This window comes from Mandrillus leucophaeus, unplaced genomic scaffold, assembly GCF_000951045.1.
Source record: "Mandrillus leucophaeus isolate KB7577 unplaced genomic scaffold, Mleu.le_1.0 Scaffold146, whole genome shotgun sequence".
NCBI lineage: Eukaryota > Metazoa > Chordata > Mammalia > Primates > Cercopithecidae > Mandrillus > Mandrillus leucophaeus.
In genome coordinates this window covers 1,922,438-1,947,617 of record NW_012101432.1, presented here as the reverse complement: position 1 = coordinate 1,947,617, position 25,180 = coordinate 1,922,438, and the positions used below count along the sequence as shown (strand labels likewise).

Genomic DNA, 25,180 nt, shown 5'->3' with positions numbered 1-25,180 from the left:
TAAATCATGCTGGGATAGCTGACTAGCCATATGCAGAACAATAAAACTGGACCCCTACCTTTCACCATATACAAAAATCAACTCAAGATGGATTAAAGATTTAAACGTAAGACCTCAAACTCTAAGAATCCTAGAAGAAAACCTAGGAAACACCATTCTGGACATTGGCCTTGGGAAAGAATTTATGACTAAGTCCTCAAAGCAACTGCAACAAAAACAAAAATTGACAAGTGGGACCTAATTAAACTAAAGAGCTTCTGCACAGTAAAAAAAAAAAAAAAAAAAAACCCCCAAAACTATCAACAAAGTAAACAGGCAATCTACAAAGAAGGAGAAAATATTCACAAACTATGCATCTGACAAATGTCTAATATCCAGAATCTATAAGTAACTTAAACACTTGAACAAGCAAAAAACAACCCCATTAAAAAGTGGGCAAAAGACACGAACAGACACTTCTCAAAAGAAGACAGAAGTTTGTTTGTGTTTTTCCAAAATGGCAGATTAGAGGCATTGCTAGCATACTTCTCCCACTTGGAAAAACAAAATAGTTGTAGAGATTCACACTGAACTTTTTTCAAGAAGCAATGCAGAAACTGAATAGGAAAACCAAAGGAATCTACAGACCCTTTGAAGGAAGCAGAAGGCTGCAGGTTACACTGTGATTCAGGTGAAGGACTGTGAGTTCCCAGAGTGTGAAAGGGAAGACTCACTCTGCATTACTCCTGGAATACACACCCCCACTGGGGACCCTGAAAGTCCAGACCATGGGAGAAAGCCCTAACCCTACTCAGCACAGGAACTGACTTGGGGAGGAATGTGGAATATAAAAGTGGGAGCAGTGGCAGGAAGATTCTTGCATGCACTCCCAGATTCCAGCATGGACAGAGGTAAGCCATTTCTTACTGTTCCTCACAGGGAACCCTGTGGAGGACAACTAAAAAGTTTGGGCAGTGGTTGCAGGTTGAAAGAAGTCTCCAACTGGGGTTCATGATATAACCTTAGGTGGGGATGAACTCCCTTGGCCAGGGCCAGGGTGGAGGAGAGTGAAAAGTGGGCTGCAGCCATGAGTGCAAGAGCTGCCAGTGTAGAACAAGGTGCCTGGCTTTGCAGTGGACAGGGAGGGGCTTGGCCTGAAAGCTATGGTTGCTATCTCTGCAGGGAACGTATATGACTCGGGACAGTTGCAAGTTCTGAGTGCAGGCTAACTGGAACTTAGCTTGCTGCTGCCAGTGGAACACTGTGGGAGTGCATCTGTCTTTCCAAGTGCACGGGATCTGTGTGGGGCTCACAGCCACCTGCTTCTCCCCACTCCGCACAAACTCTTCCGTGCGGCAAATGCAGCAACACTGCCTTTTGGAACATTAACCCAGTGGCCTGAGAACCACTCCTGCCCCTTGACACCCACAGGGGCTGCTGCTTGCCCTGCACAGGGAGACTCAGAGCGCAAACTCACCTGAACCAACCCTCATCTGGCTTTGCCCTGTCACCTGCCCTGGTAGTTTAACACAAAGGACAGAAACTCTTGGGAGCTTTATAGCCCCACTCATTGCCTGAGAAACCAGAGTAACCCCTCTGGACAACACAAAGCAAGCAAAAATCCTATTGCTACTATTGCAGCTGGTTCTCTTTTGCAAGCCATTATAGCATCTCCTGGTAGAATAACAATGTGCCCAGGAAGAAGATGGCTGTGTAATCTCAGCTATCACCACTGCCTGTACCACTCTGGCTAACCAGGAGGTCCTGAGTTTGTCCACAGGACCAGTTCATTACTACTAAAACCAGTGTTCGAGAAAGCCAACACACTAAGGCTATCAATAACCAAGGACTCTCACAGAGTCTATTACCCTGCCACGCCCATTAGAGCTGGTGCTGCTACCCACTGTTGGGAGACTTGAGGAGAGGTTACATCACTGGATCCCTTGCAGATATTCCCTAGCACCAGCTCAGAGTGTGGTACCTTCACTGGGCAGCTAGACCCAGAGACCCTGTTCTCTTAGGAGTGGGATCCCCCTGATCCTAGGGGAACAGGGAGTGCACCCCATCAAGAGAACACCCTGTGGGACAAAATAATCCAGATAGCAGGACTTGAGAACCAGATCTTTCTACTGGTGGGAAGTTTTTTTCAGCTGAGCTGGGCTTAGCAGGAAAAGTCTTCAGCTCTAACCCAACAGACAGACAACCCTGGGGTGTGTGAAGGGTTCTGGAGAAGGGGATATATCCCCCCAACCCATTGTCTACCACTGCAGGCACAGTTGGGGCTTCTCCCATAGGAGCTCAGTGTGAGTGCCACTATAGACAGCCTTTCTGGAAGACATCAGGGTGACTGCATCCCCATAGGAGAGGCACCCTCCAGGTTCAGGCTTGTATGAGAGACGGTCACAATTTCTCTCTATTTGGAACATCAAAATTCCTGCAGATGAAAAGAGGTGCCTACCTGATTGGAAAAGCTGAGCACTGAAACAGGAGTGTTTCTGAGAGGGAGAACTTTCCTGCTAACCTGGTAGTGGCTCCAATCCTCACTCCCAGTAAGACCTCAGTGCAACTCACTCCTCCAGCTACCTCTGTCAAGGCTGATACCTCTGCCCATCATTGGGTATTGCATTTACCCACGTGCTTTAGCCACAGCTGATTCCTATCCAGGGACACCTCCCCTACCGGCCTGAAGCTGGAACCATCAAACTAGCAAATAAAATACTGGAGAAAAGTTCGGGCGCAGTGGCTCATGCCTGTAATCCTAACACTTTGGGAGGCTGAGGTGGGTGGATCACTTGAGGTCAAGGGTTCGAGACCAGCCTGGCCAACATGGTGAAACCCTGTCTCTACTAAAAATACAAAAATTAGCTGGGTGTGGTGGTGGGTGCCTATAATCCCAGCTACTCGGGAGGCTGAGGCACAAGAATTGCTTGAACCCAGGAGGCAGAGATTGCAGTGAGATCATGTCATTGCACTCCAGTCTGGGTGACAGAGTGAGACTCAGCCTCAAAAACAAAAAACAAACAAACAAACAAAAAACTGTCAAAAATAAATAAATGAAGTGCATGCCATGGGGGAATGAGATAAACTTTAAGACACCTCTATCATTATAGCCCCATAGGAGACAGTGATCTTGCTAATATACCAGGCACAATGCTACTACAACCAGCATCTGAGAAAGCCACATGTAAAAACTCTCTCTAACCAAGGAAATATTACAGAGTCTTCACCCCCGAAAGCACCAAGAACCAAATTAGGCATTAATATGATAAACATTAAAGTCACATCCTTAAGTGGAAAAAAGAAATTGAAAAACAAACAAAAAAAGAAACACAGTCAAATCAAACATAAATTCAAGGATAATTAGAAGACATAATCTACCCAAATGAGGAGGAACCAGAAAGGTAACTCTGATAATATGACAAAACAAGGTTCTATAACACCCCTAAAAGATAACACTAGCTCTCCAGCAATGGATCCAAAGCAAGATGAACTCTTTAAAATACCAGATAAAGAATTCAGAAGATCAATTATTAAGCTACTCAAGGAGATTTCAGAGAAAGGTGAAAACTATTATAAAGAAATTTAAAAAGTGGTTCAGGATATGAATGAAAATTTTTCTAGAGAGATAGATATTAGTAAGAAAAATCAATAAGAATTTCTGGAAATGAAAGACACATTTAGGGAATTACAAAATGCAGTAGAAAGCTTTAACAATAGACTAGAACAAGTAGAAGAAAGAATTTCAGAGCTTGAAGACAAGGTTTTTAAATTAACCCAATCAGAAAAAAATAAAGAAAAAAGAATCAAAAGAAATGAACAAAGTCTCCAAGAAATATGGGATTATGTTAAACAGCCAAACCTAAGAATAATTGGTGTTCCAGAGGGAGAAGAGAAAATAATAAGTCTGGAAAACTTTTGTGAGGCAATAATTGAGGAAAACCTTTCTGGCCTGGCTAGAGATCTAGAAATCTAAATTCAAGAAGCTCAAAGAACTCCTGGGAAATTAACTGCAAAAAGATCTTCACTAAGGCATATAGTCATCAGGCTCTCTAAAGTCAACGTGAAGGAAATAATTCTAAGAGCAGCAAGACAAAAGCATCAGGTAAGCTATAAAGGAAAAGCTATCAGAACAACAGCAGACTTCTCAGCAGAAACCTTACAAGCCAGAAGGTATCAGGGTCTTATCTTCAATCTCCTTAAACAGAAAAACTGTCAGCCAAGAATTTTGTATCCTGTAAAACTAGGTTTTATAATTGAAGGAGAAATAAAATCATTTTCAGATAAACAAATGCTGAGGGAATTTGTCACTAGCAAACCAACACTACGAGAAATGCTACCAGCCTGGCCACATGGCGAAACCCTGTCTCTACTAAAAAATACAAAAAAAAAAAACCAAACTCGGGAGGCTGAGGCATGAAAATCTCTTTAACCCAGGGGGCAGAGGTTGCAGTGAGCCAAGATTGCACCATTGCACTCCAGCCTGGGCAACAGAGCCAGACTCTGTCAGAAAAAAAAGAAAAGAAAAGAAAAGAAAAGAAAAGAAAAGAAAAGAAAAAGAAAGAGAGAGAGAGAGAAAGAAAGAAAGAAAGAAAGAAAGAAAGAAAGAAAGAAAGAAAGGAGGGAGGGAGGGAGGGAAGGAAAGGAAAGGAAAGGAAAGGAAGGTAGGCAGGCTAAAAGGAGTTTTAAACATTGAAACAAAAGCCCAATATGCACCAAAATAGAACCTCTTGAAAGCTTAAAACTCATAAAGTCTATAAAACAATAAAGGAATGAAAAAAGAAAAATCATATACATAACAATTAACATGATGAAGAGAACAGTACTTCACATCTCAATATTAATTTTGAATGTAAATGGCCTAAGTGCTCCACTTAAAAAATACAGTATGGCGTGGCTCACGCCTGTAATCTCAGCACTTTGGAAGGTCGAGGTGGGCAGATCACAAGGTCAGGAGATCAAGACCATGGTGAAACCCTATCTCTACTAAAATACAAAAAAATTAGCTGGGCGTGGTGGCAGGCACCTGCAGTCCCAGCTACTTGGGAGGCTGAGGCAGGAGAATGGCGTGAACCCGAGAGGTGGAGTTTGCAGTGAGCCGAGATGGTGCCACTGCACTCCAGCCTGGGCAACAGAGTGAGACTCTGTCTCAAAAAAAAAAAAAAAAAAAAAACAAAAAAAAAAAACAGAATGGCAAAATGGGTAACAAAAATCACAATCCAAATATCTGCTGTCTTCAAGAGACTCACCTAACATGAACGGATTCAAATAAACTCAAGGTAAAAGGGTGGAAAAAGATATTCCATGCAAATGGACACCAAAAGCAAGCAGGAGTAGTTATTCTTATATCAGACAAAACAAACTTCAAAGCAACAACCGTAAAACAAAACAAAGTCAGTCAATATAATGATAAAAGGATCAATCCAACAAGAAGGTATTACAATCCTATATTTACATGCATCTAACACTGGAGCTTGCAGATTCATAAAACAATTACTATTAGACCTAAGAAATGAGATAGACTGTAACACAGTAATGGTAGAGTACTTTAATGTACCACTGACAGCACTAGACAAATCTTTGAGACAGAAAGTCAACAGAGAAATAATGGACTTAAATAACATGCTAGAACAAATGGACATAACAGCTATTTACAGAACATTCTACCCAAGAACTATAGAATATATATTCTTCTCATCAGCACATAGAACAGTCTCTAAGATAGGCCATATGATAGGTCACAAAACAAGTCTCAATAAATTTTTAAAAATTGAAATCATATGAAGTATCTTCTCAGGCCATGGCAGAATAAAATTAAAAATCAACTTCAAAGGGATTCTTCAAAACTATACAGATACATGGAAATAAAATAATCTGTTCCTGAATGTTATCTGGGGTAAACAATGAAATCAAGATGGAAATTTAAAAAAAATTTTGAATTGAATTTTAATGACACAAGTTATCAAAACCTTTGGGATAGGTGGGGTGCGGTAGCTCACACCTGTAATTCTAGCACTTTGGGAGGCCAAACAGGGGAATCACTTGAGACCAGGAGTTTGAAACCAGCCTGGCCAACACGGTGAAACTCCATCCTTACTAAAAATACAAAAATTAGCTGGATGTGGTAGTATGTGCCTGTAGTCTCAGTCTCAGCTACTTGGGAGGCTGAGGCACTAAAATTACTTGAACCTGGGAGGCAGAGGTTGCAGTGAGCCAAGATGGTGCCACTGCACTCCAGCGTGGTTGACAGAGTGAGGCTCTGTCTGAAAACTAAAAACTGAAAAAACCTCTGGGATACAGCAAAAACAGTATTAGGAAAGTTTATAGTGCTAAACGCCTGCATCAAAAAGTCTGAAAGAGCACAAATTGACAACTTAATGTCACACTGCAAGGAACTCGAGAAACAAACAAACAAACAAACAAAAACAAAACTAAGCCCTAAAATAGAAGAAGAAAAGAAATAACAAAGATCAGAGCAGCACTAACTGAAATTCAAACAAAAAATACAAAGATCAATGAAACAAAAAGCTGGTTCTTTGAAAAAATAAAATAGATAGACTAAATTAGCCAAGATAAGAAGAAAACATTAACCAAATAAAGAGGGGAGAGAAGATCTAAATAAGCACAATTAGAAATGAAATTGGAGACAACCCACAGAACCACAGAAATACAAAAGATCATTTGAGGCTACTATGAACACCTTTTTGCATACAAACTAGAAAATCTACAGGAAATAGACAAATTCCTGGAAAGTTACAACTCTCCTGTATTAAACCAGGAAGAAACAGAAACCCTGGACAGATGAATACAAGCAGTGAGATTGAATCAGTAATTTAAAAATTGCCAACAACAACAACAACAACAACAACAACAAAAGCCCAGGACTAGATGGATTCACAGCTGAATTCCACCAGATGTTCAAAGAATTGGTACCAATCCTACCGAAACGATTCCAAAAGATTGAGAAAGAGGGAATCCTCCCTAAATCATTCTATGCAGCCAGTATCACCCTGATACTCAAACCAGGAAAGGACACAACAAATAAAAAAACCTACACACCAATTTCACTGATGTTGAACATAGATGCAAAAATTCTCAAGAAAATACTAGCTATCCAAACCCAATAGCACATCAAAAAGAAAATTCAAGAGGATTTTGTCCCAGGGATACAGGGATGGTTTAACATACACAAGTCAATAAATGTGATACATAAACAGAACTGAAAACAAAAAACATATGATCATCTCAATAGATTCAGAAAAAGCATTTAATAAAATCCAGCATCCTTTATAATTAAAACTCTCAACAAACTAGGCATAGAAGGAACCTACCTCAAAATAATAAAAGCCATATATGACAAACCCACAGCCAACATCATACTGAATGGAAAAAAGTTGAAAGCATTGCCCTTGAGAACTGGAACAAGACAAGATGTTCACTTTCACCACTCTCATTCAACATAGTTCTGGAAGTCCTAGCTAGAGCAATTAGAAAGGAGAAAGAAAAAGGGCATCCGAATTGGAAAACAGGAAGTCAATCTATTGCTGTTTGAAGATTATATAATTGTATACCTAGAAAATCCTAAAGACTCCTCCAAAGACTCTAAGATTTGATAAACGAATTCAGTAAAGTCTCAGCTTACAAAATCAGTGTACATATATTGGTAGCACTGCTATACATTAACAATGACCAAGCTGAGAATCAAGTAAGGAACTGATACCCTTTTACAACAGCTACAAAAAAAATAAAATACTTAGGAATGTACTTAACCAAAGAGGTGAAAGATCTCTACAAGGAGAACTATAAAACACAGCTGAAAGAAGTAATAGATTATACAAACAAATGGAAATGCATTCCATGCTCATGGATTGGAAGAATCAATATTGTGAAAATGACCATACTGTCCAAAGTAATCTTGCATTACAGATCCAATGCAATTCCCATCAAAATACCAACATCATTTTTCACAGAATTAGAAAAACAAATTCTAAGATTTATATGGAATCAAAAAAGAGCCAGAATAGCCAAAGCAATACTAAGTAAAAAGAACAAATCTGGAGGCATCACATTATCAGACTTCAGATTATACTACAAGGCTATAGTTACCAAAACAGCATGGTACTGGTATGAAAGTAGGTACATAGGCCAAGGAAACAAAATAGAGAACCCAGAAATAAAGCCAAATATGTACAGCCACTTTATCTTTGACAAAGTAAACAAAAACATAAATTGGGGAATGATACTTTTTTAAATAAGTAGTGCTGGGAGAATGGGCAAGCCACATGTGGAAAAATGCAACTGGATCCATATTTCTCGCCTTATAGAAAAATCAACTCAAGATGAATTAAAGACTTAAATATAAGACCTGAAACTATAAAAATTCTAGAAGACATTAGAAAAACTCTTTTAGTCATTGGCTTAGGCAGATAATTCATGACTAAGACCCCAAAAGCAAATGCAACAAAACCAAAAATAAATAAATAGAACCTAATTAAACTAAAAAGCTTCTGTATAGCAAAAGAAATAATAAACAAACAACCCACAGAATGGGAGAAAATATTTGCAAACTATGCATCTGACAAAGGACTAGTTATCAAAATCTACAAGGAATTCAAACAAATCAGCAAGAAAAAAACAAATAATCCCATTAAAAATTGGCAAATGACATGAATAGATATTTCTCAAAAGAAGATATACAAATGGCCAACAAACATGAAAAAGTGCTCAACACCACTAATTGTCAGGGAAATGCAAATTAAAGCCACAATGAGATACCACCTTATTTCTGCAAGAATGGTCATTATTACAAAGTAAAAAAGAAATGTATTTTGGTGTGGATGTGGGGAAAAGGGAACACTTATATACTGCTGGTGGGAATGTAAATTAGTACAACTTTTACAGAAAACAGTATGGAGATTTCTTAAAGAGCTGAAAGTAGATTTAACATTCAATCCAGCAATCCCACTACTGGATCTCTATCGAAAGGAAAATGAGTCATTACATGAAAAAGACACTTGCACATGTATGTTTATAGCAGCACAATTCACAGTTGAAAGATATGGAACCAACCTAAGTGCCCATTGACTAATGAGTGGTTAAAGAAAACGCAGCATATACACATCATAGACTGCTACTCAGTCATTAAAAGGAATGAAATGTCTTTTGCAGCAACTTGGATGGAGTTGGAGGCCATTATTCTAAGCGAAGTAACACAGGAGTGGAAAACAAAAAATTGTATGATGTCACTTATAAGTGGGAGTTAAGCCATGACTATGCAAAGGCATATTCATTAATGAATTTTAGAGACTCAGAAGGGGGAGGTGGGAGAGCAGCTTGTGATTAAAAAAACCTACACATTAGGTACAATGTACACTACTCAGGTGATAGGTGCACTAAAGTCTCAGGAATCACCACTATATAATTCATCCAGGTAACAAAAAAACCATTTGTACCCCCACAGCTATTGAAAAAAACCTTTTTTTTAAACCCCAAAGTAAAAAAAAGTTGGAACAATTTTCTTTTCTTTTATATAATTTTTACATGTGTTAGCTTTAGGGTCAAATTTATTTCTTTTTTATTTTATTTATTTGTATATATTTTTTGAGATAGAGTCTTGCTCTGTTGCCCAGGCTGGAGTGCAGTGGCATGATCTCGGCTCACTGTAACCTCTGCCTCCCAGGTTCAAGCGATTCTCCGGCCCCATTTTCCTGAGTAGCTGGGATTACAGGTGTGTGCTACCATGCCCGACTAATTTTTGTATTTTTAGTAGAGACAGGGTTTTGCCATGTTGGCCAGGCTGGTCTCAAACTCCTGACCTCAGGTGATCTGCCTGCCTCAGCCTCCCAAAGTGCTGCGATTACAGGTGTGAGCCACAGTGCTTGGCCTATGGTCAAATTTAAATGAGCTGTTTTGAAATATAAACTTTGAATTTCTGAATAAAGATTTGATAAGTTAAAAATGGGCTGAAAACTTGTATTTTGAAATAAATTATAGAAATCCAGAATTCTAGAACTAAATCTACAGTTTTGCAATATTCTAAATGGAATTTCTTCTTTTTCATTTCTTTTTTTAATGTCATTTTAATTGAGTAAGATGTGCCCTTGTTCAGTATACATTTAATGTGTTTGACAAATGGATAGTTATGTAACTACCACTATATCATCTCCAGTAATCCCCTTCCATTTCTTTGTAGTCAACCCCTCCCCCAATCCCAGTCCAGCCCATGGTAAATACTAATCTGCTTTTTGTCGCCAAATTTTTACCTTTTCTAATCATGTACATATTTCTTGTCATAAATAGAATTTTATAGTGTGTAAAAAACAAAAGGACATGCAAGTGATCAGAAAACTTAAAAAATGCTTCATGTCACTAATCATCAGAGAAGTGCAAATCAAAAACCACAATGAGATACCAGCCCACACACATTAGAATGGTTGTTATTTAAAAAGTCAAAAAACAACAGATGCGGGTGAGGTTGGAGGAAAAAGGGAATGCTTATACACCATTGGTAGGAATGTAAATTAGTTCAGTCACGGTGGAAAACAGCTTTGAGATTCTCAAAGAACTTAAAACAGAACTACCATTTGATCCAGCAATCCCATTACTGGGTATATATCCAAAAGAAAATAAATTTTGCTACCAAAAAGACACCTTCACTTGTATGTTCATCACAGACAATTCACAATAGCAAAGACATAGAATCAACCTAGGTGCCCACCGACAGTGGACTGGCTAAACAAAATGTGGTACATACACCATGGAATACTATGCAGCCATAAAAAACAAAATCATGTCCTTCATAGAAACATGGATGGCCCTAGAGGCTATCATCCTAAGCCAATTAACACAGGAACAGAAAACCAAATGCCACGTGTTCTCGTAGACACTGGGAGCTATTGGGAGATAACAAGAGAGGGAAGGGTTGAATAACTATTGGGTACTATGCTCACTACCTGGGTAATGAGATCATTCATATCCCAAACCTCAGCATCACACAATAACTTGTACATGTATCCCCTGAATCTAAAATAAAAGTTGACTTCTTTTTTTTTTTTTAAAGTTCATTCCTTTTGACCAAGCACTCTACTTCTAAAATCAAAGATATTCAAAGTGGTATTATCTGTTACAGCAAGCAATTGGAAACAACTCAAATGCCCAATAATGGGGGAACAGTAAAATTTTAGAACCCAATGGCAATTTCATTATGATAATATCAAGTCATTATAAAGGAGGGAAAAGTTTCTTATATGCTTGATAAAGAAGACATAAAAATATATATAGATGTTATACAATATACAATATGATCTCAACTGCAGGTCCAACAAAGTACAAATATTAACAGGGGTTGTCTTTGGATGGTAATATTTCTTTTTGTTGTTATTGTTGGTTTTTGCAGTTCCCTTAAAAAAATGAGAAGCTGTTACTTTTGTAATCACAAACATATTTTTCAGTAGTGCTCTTCAGGATTTGGGTGCCTGACTTGTCATGCATGGAAGCCATCGGGTTCATCCTCCCCCTGGGTGCAGCTAGTGCCACTTAGGTCCAAGGATGCTGGGAATCTCAGGACATTATTTTCTGGACAAGAGCTCTAGATTTATCCCAGTGTTAGCCAGGAATGTGCTTTGTTTCTATTGTAATCCAACAGGGAGCTCTGTATCTCACCTGATACGTACGAAACATATTCTTCAAATACTTGTATTCTTTTCCCATCTCCTCTGGATAAAAGGAAAACAACAGGGTCATCTTTAGTCTTCTGATACGCACATTTTGAAATTCAAACGTGAGCTCTTCTGCACACTTTCCCCACCCCAAATTCATCACCAAGGTAGCAAAACCTTTGTGTGCCCCAGAAATCACCCTAGAAGCTTATTAGAAATGCCATTGCCTGGACCTTCATCCAGGATCATTCTCCCAGGTCCCAGCAGTACCTAGCTTCTCTTGGGCAGCCAACTTCTCCGCCTTCAAGGCTGTTTTGTAGTTGTTCTCCAACTCACTGAGTTCTGCTTCATGGGCCTCTTTAAGCTCCCTGTGGGACCCCAGAAGAAGGCCACAATCATTAGTAAAAAGAAGTCCAGAGCTGAGCTGTTACCCTGATCTGATCCTACCCTCCACCTTCCCACAGGAAGTGAGGTTCTCATTTTTTTATTTTTAAACAATTTTAAATCTTTTTTTTTTTTTGAGTCAGGGTCTCACTCAGTTGCCCAGAGTGAGTGTGGTGGCATGGTCACAGCTCACTGCAGCCTCAACCTCCCAGGCTCAAGTGATCATCCCACCTCAGCCTCCCAAGTAGTTGGGAACACAGGCATGTGCCACCATGCCCACCTAATTTTTTAATTTTTTGTAGGGACAGGGTCTTGCTATGTTGTCCAGGCTGGTTTCAAAGTACTCCTGGACTCAAGCAATCCTCCTGTGTTGGACTCCCAAAGTGCTGGGATTACAGGCGTGAGCTACCATACTCAGCCTGGGGCCCTCACTTCCTGAAGCATTATCCTGGCATCTATCCAGAAAGGGTGAGGGGACCCTTTTCTATAACCATTGTTTTGAATGGAGCCAGCATGACCACAGATTGCTCTCTAATAGCACAATCTTGTCTATAGCTTGCTTGGGAAACTATGGGCTGCATTAGCACCCAGGATAATTTTAGAACCCAAATTCTCTCTAGCCTCCATCCCAGGAAGAGATGTTGGCAGTGTTTATGATGAGTGTTAAAATGAGTCCATATGAGCTATCAAGCTATTGATGAAAAGACATGGAGGAACCTTAAAAGCATATTACTAAGTGAAGGAAGCCAATTTAAAAAGGCTACATAGGGTATCATTCCAACTATATGACATTCTGAAAAAGGTCAAACTATGGAGACAGTAAAGAGATCACTGTTTACCCGAGGTTAGGGGTAGGAGGTGGGATGAATAGGCAGAGCGCAGCAGATTTTTAGGGTAGTGAAACTATTCTGTATGACACTAGAATGGTGGATACATGTCATTACACGTTTGTCCAAACTCATTGAATGTACAACACCAAGAGTGAACTCTAATACCAGCTATGGACTTTGGGTGATAATGATGTGTCAATGCAGGTTCATTGATTATAACAAATGTTACCACTTTTGGGGAGGGATATTGATAATGGGGGAAGCTGTGTGTGAGGGGGCAGTAAGCATATGGGAAATCTTTTATACTTTCCTCTCAATGTTGCTGTAAACCCAAAACTACTCTAAAAAATAAAGTTTATAAATAAATGAATAAATACATAAAAGTTTACGGCTCAGCTAAGAGTGCTGCCTCTCCACCAGGATTTCTTTTTTTATTTGTAAATTGGTAACTTATAATTATATATATTTATGGGGTAAAAAGTGATGTTATGATTTATGAATACAATGTGGAATAATTAAACCAAACAAGTTAACATAACCATCATCACCTGAGATACTTAAAAGTTTTTTCTTTTTTTTCTTTTTTTTGAGATGGAGTCTCTGGCTCTGTCCCTCAGGCTGGAGTACAATGGCGCAATATCGGCTCACTGCAACCTTTGCCTCCTGGGCTCAAGCGATTCTCCCACCTCAGCCTCCCGAGTAGCTGGGATTACAGGCACCCGCCATCATGTCCGACTAATTTTTATATTTTTGTAGAGATGGGTTTTTATCATGTTGGCCAGGCTGGTCTTGAACTGGTGACCTCAGGTGATCCACCCGCCTCGGCCTCCCAAAGTGCTGAGATTACAGGCATGAGCCACTGCGCCCAGCCTAAAAGTTTTTTCAATGAGAATATTTGAAATTTATTCTTAGCAATTTTGAAATGTCCAATACTCTGTTATTAACTATATTTACTACTCTCTGCAATAGATCTAAGAAAACCCCATATTTCCCCTGCCTAATTGAGATTTTGTACCCTTTGACCATCATCTCCCTATACCCCCCATCCCCTGGCCTCTTTAACCATTTTACTCTCTTTTTCTATGAGTTTGATTATTTCAGACCCCACATATAAGTGAGAACATGTGGTATTTGTCTTCCTGTGCCTGGTTTATTTTGTGTAGCATAATGCTCTCCAGTTCCATCCATGTTGTCACAAATGCCAGAATTTCCTTCTTTTCAAAGGCTGAATAGTATTCCATTATATGTATATACCACATTTTCTTTATCCATTTATCAACTGATGGACACTTAAGTTGATTCCATAACTTAGATATTGTTAATAGTGCTGAATTGAACATGGGAATACAGACATATCAACAAACTGATTTCAAATATTTTGGGCAAGTACCCAGAAGTGGGATTGCTTGATCATATGGCATTTCTATTTTTAGTTTTTTGAGCAACCTCCATACAATTTTCCATAATGGCTATACTAATTTACAATCCCAATAACACTTTGTTAAGTGTTCCCTTTTTTCCACATCTTCAACACTTGTTATTTTTCATCTTCTTGATAATAGCTATTCTGACAGATGTGAGATAATAACACTATGGTTTTAATTTGCATTTCCCTAATGATTAGCAACATTGAGCATTTTTTCATGTCTGTTGGCCATTTGTATGTCTTCTTTTGAGAAATGTCTATTCAGGTCTCTTGCTCATTTTTTAATTGGATTTTTTGTTTTCTTGATATCAAATTGTTTGTGCTCCTTTTATATTTTGGATATTAATATCTTTTCAGACACATGGCTTTCAAATATTTTCTCCCAATCTGTAGGTTATCTCTGCACACTGTAAATTATTTCCTTTGCTGTGCAGAAATTTTTAGTTTGATGTAATCCCATTTGTCTATTTTTGCTTTTGTTGCCTGTGCTTTTGGGGTCAAATCAAAAAAATCATTGCCCAGATAAATGTAATAAAGTTTCCCCCCCTTTTTTTTCTAGTAGCTTTACAATTTCTATTCTTATTTTTAAGTCTTTAATCCATTTTGAGTTGATTTTTGTATATCGTGTGAGATAAGGGTCCAATTTCATTCTTCTGCATGCGGATGTCCAGTTTTCCCAACACCATTTATTAACAGACTATCCTTTTTCTATTGTGTATTCTTGTCACCTTTGCTGAAAATTAATTGACCACACACACATGTGTGGGTTGGTTTCTGGGCTCTTTGTTTGGATTCATTGGTCAATGTGTTTATTTATTTTTGCCAGCACTATGCTATTTTAATTACCATAGCTTCATAGTATAGTTTGAAATCAGGTAGTGTAATGTCTCTAGCTTTGTTCTTTTGGCTCCTAATCACACTGCCTGCTGGGCTTTTGTGTGTGTGTGTGTGGTTCCATAAGAATTTTTAAATTGTTGTTTCTATTTCTATGAAACATGCCACTGGAATTTTGATAGAGATTGCATTGAATCTGTAGATCACTTTGGGTAGTGTGGGTATTTTAACAATATTAATTCTTCTGAACCATAAACTTGGGTTATCTTTCCATTTATTTGTGTTTTCTTTATTTCATCAGTGTTTCCTAGTCTTCAGTGTATAGGTCTTTTATCAACTTGGTTAAATTTATGCCTACTTTTTTTGTGTGTGTGTAGCTATTGTAAATAAGATTGTTCTCTAGATTTCCTTTTTGGACAATTTGTTGTTAGTATGTAGAAATACTACTGTTTTTTGTGTGTTGGTTTTGTACCCTGAAACTTTACTGTATTTGGCTATTAGTTCTAAGAGTTTATTGGTGAAGACTGTAGGGTTTTCTATATGTAAGATCATGTCAGCAAACAGTGGCAATTTCACTTCCTTCTCTCTTGTTTGGATGCCTTTTATTTCTTTTTCTTGCATAATTGCTCTCGCAAGGACTTCTAGTACTATGCTGAATACAAGTGGTGGGAGTGGGCATCCTTGTGTTCTTCTCATATATGGCCTTTATTGAGTTGAGGTATATTCTTTCTATACTAAATTGGTGAGAGTTTTTATCATAAAAGGATGCTGAATTTTGTCAAATGCTTTTTCTACATCTAATGAGATGATCATATGGTTTTGTCCTTCATTCTATTAATGTGTGGTATCACATTTATTGATTTGTGTATGTTCAACCATTCTTGCATCCCAGGGGATAAATCTCACTGGATCATGGTGGATGATCCTTTTAATATGTTGTTGAATTCTGTTTGCTAATATTTAATTAAGGATTTTTGTATCTATGTTCATTAAGGATTTTGGCCTGTAATTTTATTTTCTCATAATGTTCTTGTCTGATTTTGTATCAGTGTAATGCTGGCCTTATAAAAATAGTGTGAAAGGGTCAGGCATGGTGGCTCATGCTTGTAATCCCAGCGCTTTGGGAGGCCGAGGCAGGCAGATCACCTGAGGTTGGGAGTTCAAGACCAACCCAACCAACATGGAGAAACACCGTCTCTACTAAAAATACAAAATTAGCCAGGCGTGGTGGTGCATGCCTGCAATTCCAGCTACTCAGGAGGCTGAGGCAGGAGAATCGCTTGAACCCAGGAGGTGGTGGTTGTGGTGAGCTGAGATAGTGCCATTGCACTCCAGCCTGGGCAACAAGAGCAAAACTCTGTCTTTAAAACAAACAAACAAACAAACAAAAAAGTCATGTGAAAGTCCTTCCACCTCTTCAATTTTTTGGAAGAATTTGAGAAGAATTGATGTTAGTTCTTTTTTAAATGGCAGGTAGAATTAAGCAGTAAAGGCACCAGGTCCGGGTTTTTTGGATGGTAGGCTTTTTATTACTTATTCAATATCATCATTATTGGTCTGTTCAGATTTTCTATTGTTTTTATGATTAAGTCTTGGTAGGTTGTATGTTTCTAGAAATTTATCAGTTTCTTCTAGGTTATCCAGTTCATTGCCATATAAATGTTCACAGTAGTCTCTTATGATCCTTTGCATTTGTCATATCAGTTGTAATGTCTTCTCTTTCATTTCTGATTTTATTTATTTGAGCCTTCTCCATTTTTTCTTAGTTTAGCTAAAGGTTTGTTGCTTTTATCTTTTCAAAAAACAACTTTTAGTTTCATTGATTTTTATATTGTTTTTCTAGTCTCTATTTCATTTATTTCTGCTTTGATCTTTATTATTTTCTTTCTTCAGCGTACTTTGGGCTTATTTTGTTCTTCTTTCCTAGTTTTGTGAGGTGTAATATTAGTTTCTTTGAGATCTCTCTTCATTTTATCTACTTCTTTTAATTTGACTAAAAGCCATTTATTGAAAAGGCTATCTTTTTCCCAGTGTGTGCTCTTGGCACTTTTGTCAAAAATCAGTTGGCTATGGGTGTATACATTTATTTACAGGCCTCTGTTCTGTTCCATTGGTCTATGCGTCTGTTTTTTTATGCCAGTATCATGCTGTTTGGGTTACTATAGCTTTGTAGTATAATTTAAAGTCAGGTGCCTTTAGCTTTGTTATTTTTGCTCAGGATTGTTTTGGCTATTTGGGGACTTTGTAGTTCCATATGAATTTTAAGATTATTTCTTCTCTTTTTGTGAAGAACATTTTCGGTATTTTGATAGTGATTGCATTAACTCTGTGTAATGCTTTTGGTAGTATGATCATTTAAACAATATTAATTCTTCCAATCCATGAACATGGAATATCTTTCCATTTATTTGCTTCTTCTTCAATTTCTTTTATCGATGTTTCATAATTTTCAGTGTAGAAATCTTTCACTTCCTTGGTTAAATTTATTCCTAGGTATCTTATTTTTTAAGCTGGTATAAATAGAATTGTTCTCTTAATTTCTTTTTTAGATCATTAACTATTAGTGTTTAGAAATGCTACTAATTTTTTTCTTTTTCCATTTTTATTTTAGGTTTAGGGGTATGTGTACATGTATATATTCGTTGCCCAGGTAAATTGTATGTCACTGGGGTTTGGTGTACAAATGATTTCATTGCCCAGGTAGTGAGCATAGTACCTGATAGGTTGTTTTTGAACCCTCACTCTCCTCCCAACCTCCACCTTCAAGTAGGCCCCACCATCTATTGCTCCCTTCTTTGTACCCATCTGTACACAATGTTTAGCTCCCACTTATAAGTGAAAATATGCAGCATTTGGTTTTCTGTTCCTGTGGTAATTTGCTTAGGATAATGGCCTTCAGCTGCATCCATATTGCTGCAAAGAACATGATTTTGTTCTTTTTTATGGCTGTGTAGTATTCCATGGTGTTACATGGAACCACATTTTCTTTATCCAATCCACCACTGATGGGCATCTAGGTTGATTCCATATCTTTATTACTGTGAATAGTGATGTGATGAACATACATATGCATGTGTCTTTTTGGTAGAATGATTTATATTCCTTTGCATATAATACACCCAATAATGGGATCACTGGGTCAAATGGTAATTCTGTCTCAAGTTCTTTGAGAAATCTCCAAACCACTTTCCACAGTGGCTGAACTAATTAACATCCCCACCAATAGTGTATAGCATTTCGTGTTCTCCACAATCTTTGAAGAAATATCCAGTAGTTGAATTGCTGGCTCATATTTTTAATTTTTTGAGAAATCTCTATACTGTTTTCCATAATGGCTGTACTAATTTACATTTCCACCAACAGTATATAAGAGTTCACTTTTCTCCACATCTTCGTCAACATGTGTTATTTTTTGTCTTCTTATAATAGCCATTCTCACTGGTGTAAGATGATATCTTGTGTTTTTGCTCTACATTTCCCTGATGATTAGTGATGTTGAACACATACTTGTTGGCTATTTGTACGTCTTCCTTTAATAAATGTCTACTGATGTCCTTTGCCCATTTTTAATGAATTTGTGTTTGTTTTACTGTTGGATTGTTTCAGTCATCTGTCAAATGAGTAGTTTGCAAATATTTTCTCCCATTTAAGAGAATATCTCTTCACTCTGTTGGTGGTTTCTTTTGCTGTGTAGAAGCTTTTAAATTTAATATAGTCCATTTGTCTTTTTTTGTTTTTGTTGCCTGTGCTTTCAAAGTCTTAGTCATAAAATGTTTGCCTAGACCAATGTAATGAAGACTTCTCCCTATGTTTTATTCTAGTAGTTTTATAGCTTTGGATCTTACATTTAAGGCTTTAATCCATCTTGAGTTCATTTTTGTATATGACGAGAGATAGGGGTCTAGTTTCACTCTTCTGCATATGGTTATTCAGTTTTCCCAGTATCATTTATTGAAGAGGGTGCCCTGTTCCCAGTGTATGTTCTTGACAGCATTGTCAAAGATCAGTTGGCTGTAATTATATGAATTTATTTCTGGATTCTCTATTCTGTTCCATGCTTTATGTTTATGTGTCTATTTTTATACTAATACCATGCCATTTCAGTTATGATAGCCTTGATCTATATCAATGAGTACAGTTGGAGTGCAGTGGCATGATCATAGCTCACTGCAGCCTTGACCATCTGGGCTCAAGTGATCCTCCCACCTCAGCCTCCCAAGTAGCTAGGACTCCAGGCACATTCCATAGCAACTGGCTAATTTTTAATCTTTTGTGTAGATGGTGTCTTGCTATGTTGTGCAGGTTAGTCTGAAACTCTTGGACACAAGCCATCCTCTCGCCTTGGCCTCCCAAAGTGCTGGGATTACAGGCGTGAGTCACCATGCCTGGTCTTGTAATATATTTTGATGTCAGGTAATGTGATAACTCCAGATTTTTTTTTCCCCCACGGGATTGCTTTGGCTATTCTGGCTCATTTTTTGTTCCATATGAACTTTAGAATTATTTTTTCTGTTTCTGTGAAAAGTGACATTGGTGATTTAGGGATTGCATCGAGTCTGTACTGCATTGGGCAGCATGGCCATTTTGGTGACATTAATTCTTCCAGTCCATGAGCACGGATGAAATATCTTTCCATTTGTTTGTGTCATCTTCAGTTTCTTATATCTGTGTTTTGTAGTCTTCCTTCTAAAGGTCTTTCACCTTTTTGGTTAAATTTATTCCTAGATATTTTATTTTATGCTTTGTAGTCACTGTAAATGTTATTGCCTGATTGATTTCTCTTTTGGCTATTCCATTGTTGGTGCACAGAAATGCAACTGATATTCGTATGTTGATTTTATATTCTGCAACTTTACTGAATTTGTTTATTAGTTCTAAGAGTTTTTTTGATGGAGTTTTTTGTGATTTTCATATATAAGATCATGCTTTTCTGCAAAGAGAGATCATTTGGTTTCCTCTTTTCCAATTTGGATGCCTTTTCTTTCTTTCTATTGCAGGACTGCTCTGGCTAGGACTTCCAGTACTATATTGAGTAAGAGCGGTAAAAGTGGGCATCCTTATCTTGTTCCAATTCTTAGAGGAAAAGTTTTCAGCTTTTCCCTATTCAGTATGATGATAGCTGCATATTTGTCATATATAGCCTTTGTTATGTTGAGGTATGTTTCTTCTGTGTCTAGCTTGTTGAAAGGTTTTTTTTTTTTTAATCATGAAGCAATGTTGACTATTATGAAATGCTTTTTCTGCATCTATTGGGATGATCACATAATTTTTGTCCTTCATTCTGTTGATGTTGATATCATGTTTATTGATTTTCATATGCTGAACTATCCTTGCATTTCTGTTATAAGTACCACTTGGTCATGGTATATTATATTTTTGATATATTGTTGGTTTTGGTTTGCTAGTATTTCATTGAAGATTTTTGCATCTGTGTTCATCAGAGATATTGATCCGTAGTTTTCTTTTGGCTGTTGTTGTATTGTCATCTGACTTTGGTATTAAGGTAATGCTGGCCTCACAGAATAAGTAAGGGAGAATTCCCTCCTCTTCATTTATTTTTGAATAGTTTGAGGAGGATTGCTATTAGTTCTCCTTTGTGTGTTTGGTAGAATTTGTCAGTGAATCCATCTAGTCCTGGGCTTTTCTTTGTTGGGAGAGTTTTTATTACTGATTCAACCTTGCTACTCATTATTGGTCTTGAATAATTTTCAATTTCTTCCTGCTTCATCTTGGTAGATTTTAGGTTTTCAGGAATTTATCTCTTTTTGCTAAGTTTTTTAGTTTGTTAGTGTTATAGTTGTTCATAATAGTCTCTGACGATTTCTTTTATTTCTGTGGCATCAGCTGTAATGTCTCTTTTTTCATTTCTGATTTTATTTGGGTCTTCTCTTGTCTTTTTTTGGCTAGTCTAGCTAGTGGTTTATCAATTTCATTCATCTTTTTAAAGAACTTATTTTTTTTTGCTGACCCTTTGTATTGTTTTTGTAGTTTCTATTTCATTTAGTTCTGGTCTGATCTTACTACTTCTTTTCTTCTACTAATTTTGGGCTTGGTTTTCAATTCCTTCAGGTGCATCGTTAGACTATTTATTTGAAATCTTTCTACTTTTTTGATGTAGGTGTTTATTGCTATAAACTTCTGTCTTAGCACTGCTTTTGCTGTATCTCACAGGCTTTGGTATGTTGTATTTCAATTTTTTTTGTTTCAAGAAATTTTTTTTATTTCCATCTTAATTTCTTCATTGTTCTATTGGTCATTCAGGAGAATGCTGTTTAATTTCCATGCATTTGTATAGTTTCCAAAGTTTTTATTGTTATTGATTTCTAGTTTTATTCTAGTTTTATAAGTGTGCCTATCTTTGGGCCCCAGGGTGGCATATGCTGGCATTAAGTATTAGTGGGTTCAGGCAGGCCAATTCTTGGCCCTTTAGTGGCTTTTTCAGGTGTCAGGAATGGCAGCTATGGGCTGGGCAGGTAGGTAGGTTCACAGACCCATTGGTAATGGGTGTGTTGTGGCTGATGGCAGTAGCAATAGTGAGACAACCCTCTGGGACCCAAGTGGTACTCACTGGTGTTGGCAGTGGCTATGAGAAGTTGGGTGGTCCTGTCCTCAGGCCCATAGGTGGTGCATGCAGGTAGGTGCCAGCAATGGTGGTAGCGGAAGGTTTAGTGGGCTTACTCTCAGACCCTGGGAGGGGTGCTCATGTGCCTTACAGGTGACATGAGTCTCTTGTAGGCAGCATATAGTTGGTTCTTGTTTTTAAAAACTCCATTCACCCATTCTATTTTTTTTAATCAGAGAATTTAATCCATTTACATTCAAGGTAATTATTAATAGGTAAGGACTTACTACTGCTATTTTGTTAATTTTTGTTTTGTTGTTTTGTAGATTCTTTCTACCTCTCTTGCTCTTTTCTTTTGTGGTTTGATATTTTTTGTAGTGTATGCTTTGAATCCTGCTAAAGATTTTTTTCTTTGTGGTTACCACGACACTTAGTTAGAATATCTTGCTCTTGTAATAAGCTATTTCAAGCTGATAACAAGTTTAATTGCATACAATGACTCAACAGTTTTACTTCCTCCCTAACATGTTGTTTTTGATATCAGAATTGATATCATTTTATAATGTATATCCTTGAAAATTTATTTTAGCTATAGTTATTAACAGTTTTGTATTTTTACCCTCATGTTGGGATAAAATTGTCTTACATCCCATCATCACAGTCCTAAAATATTCTGAGTATGACTCTATTTTGGTTATACTATTGAGTGTTGTGCTTTCATATGTTTCATGTTATTAGTCAGCAGCTTTCTGTTTCAGTTTTTAAAACTTCCTTTTGCAATTTCTGTAAGGCAGGCATAGCGGTAATGAACTCCCTTAATTTTTGTTTGGGAAAGTTTCTATTTCTTCCTCAACTGGGGAAGACAGCTTTGCTGTCTTTGCTTGGTAGGCAGTTTTTTCCTTCAGCACTTTAGTACATCATCACACTGACTCCTGGCCTGCAGGGTTTCTGTTCAGAAATTACAATTGTATGGCACTCTTTTGTGTGTGATGTGTTTCTTACCTTCTGAAGCTCTCAGAATTTTTGCTTTGTCTTTGATTTTTGATAGTTCGATTATTATGTGTCTTGGTGTACTCATCTTTGAGTTTAATTTGATTGAATTTGATTAGGAACGGGTGCACAGGAACTCTCTGTACTTTCTCCTCATTTTTCCTGTAAACCTAAAACTACTCTAACAGGTAAAGTCTATAGATAAATAAATGTATAAATGGCTATGACTCAACTAAGAGTGCTATCTCTCCACCAGGATTTCTAAGGCTGCTCTGGTGTGCAGCAAGTAGCCTGAAAGGGGATGTTAAGATTATCTTCACCCATACACATAATAAAACTCTTTTAAAAAGTAAATCGTATTGTGTATATTTAAGGTATACAACATGATGTCATAAGATTCATCTGTATATGTCATATATATATGCATCTCTACTATAGTAACCATCTTACTGTATCTATATACTACACATAATTTTTACTATATATATATACACACACACTACACAAGCATATATATATGTAGAGTTTATATATATGTATGTGTGTGTGTATACATATATACACAAATGGTTACAATAATGGAGATTACTATGTACATATAGTTAAAGGTTACTATAGTGGAACAAATTAACATATTCATCAGCTCACTTAGTTAACCATTTTCCCCCTGTGGTGAGAACAGCTATAAACTCATTTAGCAACATTCTTAATATCATACATTATTATTAACTATAGCTCTCATCTTTTTACATTATATTTTTGGACTTGTTCACCCTACATATTTGCAACATTGTATCATTTGATTAATATCTCCCCATTTTCTTCCTCCTGCCCGACTATGGTAACCATGTTCTATTCTCTATCTCTCTATATTTGGACTCCTTTTAATTTTCTCTTGATTTGACTTTGCTCCTGACTCTCTCATACTTTCTTCCTATTTTGCTGAGTCCCTGACCTAGCAGCCAGGGAGAGTAGAGGTGAGAAAAAGAAAAAGAGGAGGAGGAAGAGAAGAACGAGGAGATGGTGGAGGAGGAGACTTGGCTGAGAACAACAGTTATTTATCACAGAAATCTCATAGAGAACAAAAATGACTCTTCTCAGTAACCAACAAAAAGGGAGATTATAATTGAAATGAAAGGATTGGATGATAAAATGCAAAAACAGTAATAACTTTCTTTGTGGTTTATTTTCGTGGCTTTGAATCAAGCCATCCTGCTCTTCAAAGACATGTGTCTTGTTCATCTCCCCCACCCCTCATCCCCCAAACTCCATTTGGAACTATCTGAAGACCCAGTGAAATCCTGCAAAGGATGCAGGAGCCTTAGAGCCATCAGCACACAAGGGTCCATGCCAGAAAGTGTACCTGTTCTTGTTTTCAAAGTTCTGTTTCATCTCAGCACAGCGGAGGTCCATTTCATTGGAGAGCTGGAAATAAAATCAGCATCAGCAACACAAGACTGAGGACCCCGTCCCATTCTGATCTGCACCTTCTGAAAAACCTTCCAATTCATGGGGCACGGCCCCCTTCCCGCCCCTCTTCCACTGTGCTCTGCAGTGCCAGAGAGCACATTATTAATAAGGGAACAGAACAATTTGTGCCTTGCTCTATGTTGTTTTCTACTTATTCAGTTCATAATGTTGGTGCATCTCTTTCACTGACTGGTTTTTTTGGGTAAGTCTGGTCTCCGGTGCTAGACCATCATCTCTGTTACATCATGGCCTTCAGATTTTTGGATATGTAATTCAATTGAGCAATCATTTATTGAACAAAGGGCTTGGCTTGGAAGAGCCAAAGAGGACTAAGACTCAGATCTTGCCTTCAAGGAACTTAGAATCTAGTGTTAATCCTTGTTGACAGTATAATTCCATTCTAGCAGGCAGGATTTGCTCACTTTCAGGTGAAACATTAATTTTATCTTGCCCATGAAGATGTTAGCTAATGTAAAGTCACTCACCAATTTCTGGGCAGACTGGTGGTCTCTGTTCATTTGTTCAATTATTGCTGTCAGCTCTGAAATTTGCTCTTGTAGGTCAGAAATGATGTTGGTCCTGTAGGAGAAGTAATTCTTCTATCACCCACAAAGCTTACCATTCCATGCCACTCAGACCCCTGAGCATGACTGACTCTGGCCTGGTGAGAGCTGGCCATGTCCTGCACCTGCTCCATCATTATGAGGTGGGGGTGGAGGGATAGGGACAGTCTTAGAGAAGGCATTTGGCAATAAGGCAGTTGAGGCTCAGATCTGACTCTTTTGGGTAAGCTCACTAGACTTGAACAGGATGGTTTGGTGCCCTACTGAGTAGAAGGAAAATAAGAATATGTCAGAAATTTATTAGAGTTTGACCTTGATTTGGTGATGATGGTTGAAACAAAGGATGAAGTTCAGGGGATTAGGAAATTAGAAGATGTGCAATAGGATTGATGCTGACTGTGAACCACATACAAGGACTGGGCCAGAGATGGGACTAAGAGGGGATTTAAGAGAGTGGCTTTCAGCACAGGTCATAGTTTTCTGTGTTT

At 37.7% G+C, this 25,180-nt stretch overlaps 1 protein-coding gene across 1 annotated transcript in view; it reads right to left on the bottom strand.

Moving 5' to 3' along the window:
• Window positions 1-25,180, bottom strand: part of ALS2CR12 (amyotrophic lateral sclerosis 2 (juvenile) chromosome region, candidate 12) — a 63,169-nt gene that overhangs the window by 25,434 nt on the left and 12,555 nt on the right. Inside the window, exons 6-9 of the mRNA XM_011974499.1 lie at window positions 24,615-24,708; window positions 24,023-24,084; window positions 11,904-12,001; window positions 11,638-11,690 (exon numbers count right to left, since the gene is read on the bottom strand). Of these exons, the coding sequence (XP_011829889.1) occupies window positions 11,638-11,690; window positions 11,904-12,001; window positions 24,023-24,084; window positions 24,615-24,708 (307 nt within the window). The remainder of the gene's footprint in view (window positions 1-11,637; window positions 11,691-11,903; window positions 12,002-24,022; window positions 24,085-24,614; window positions 24,709-25,180) is intronic.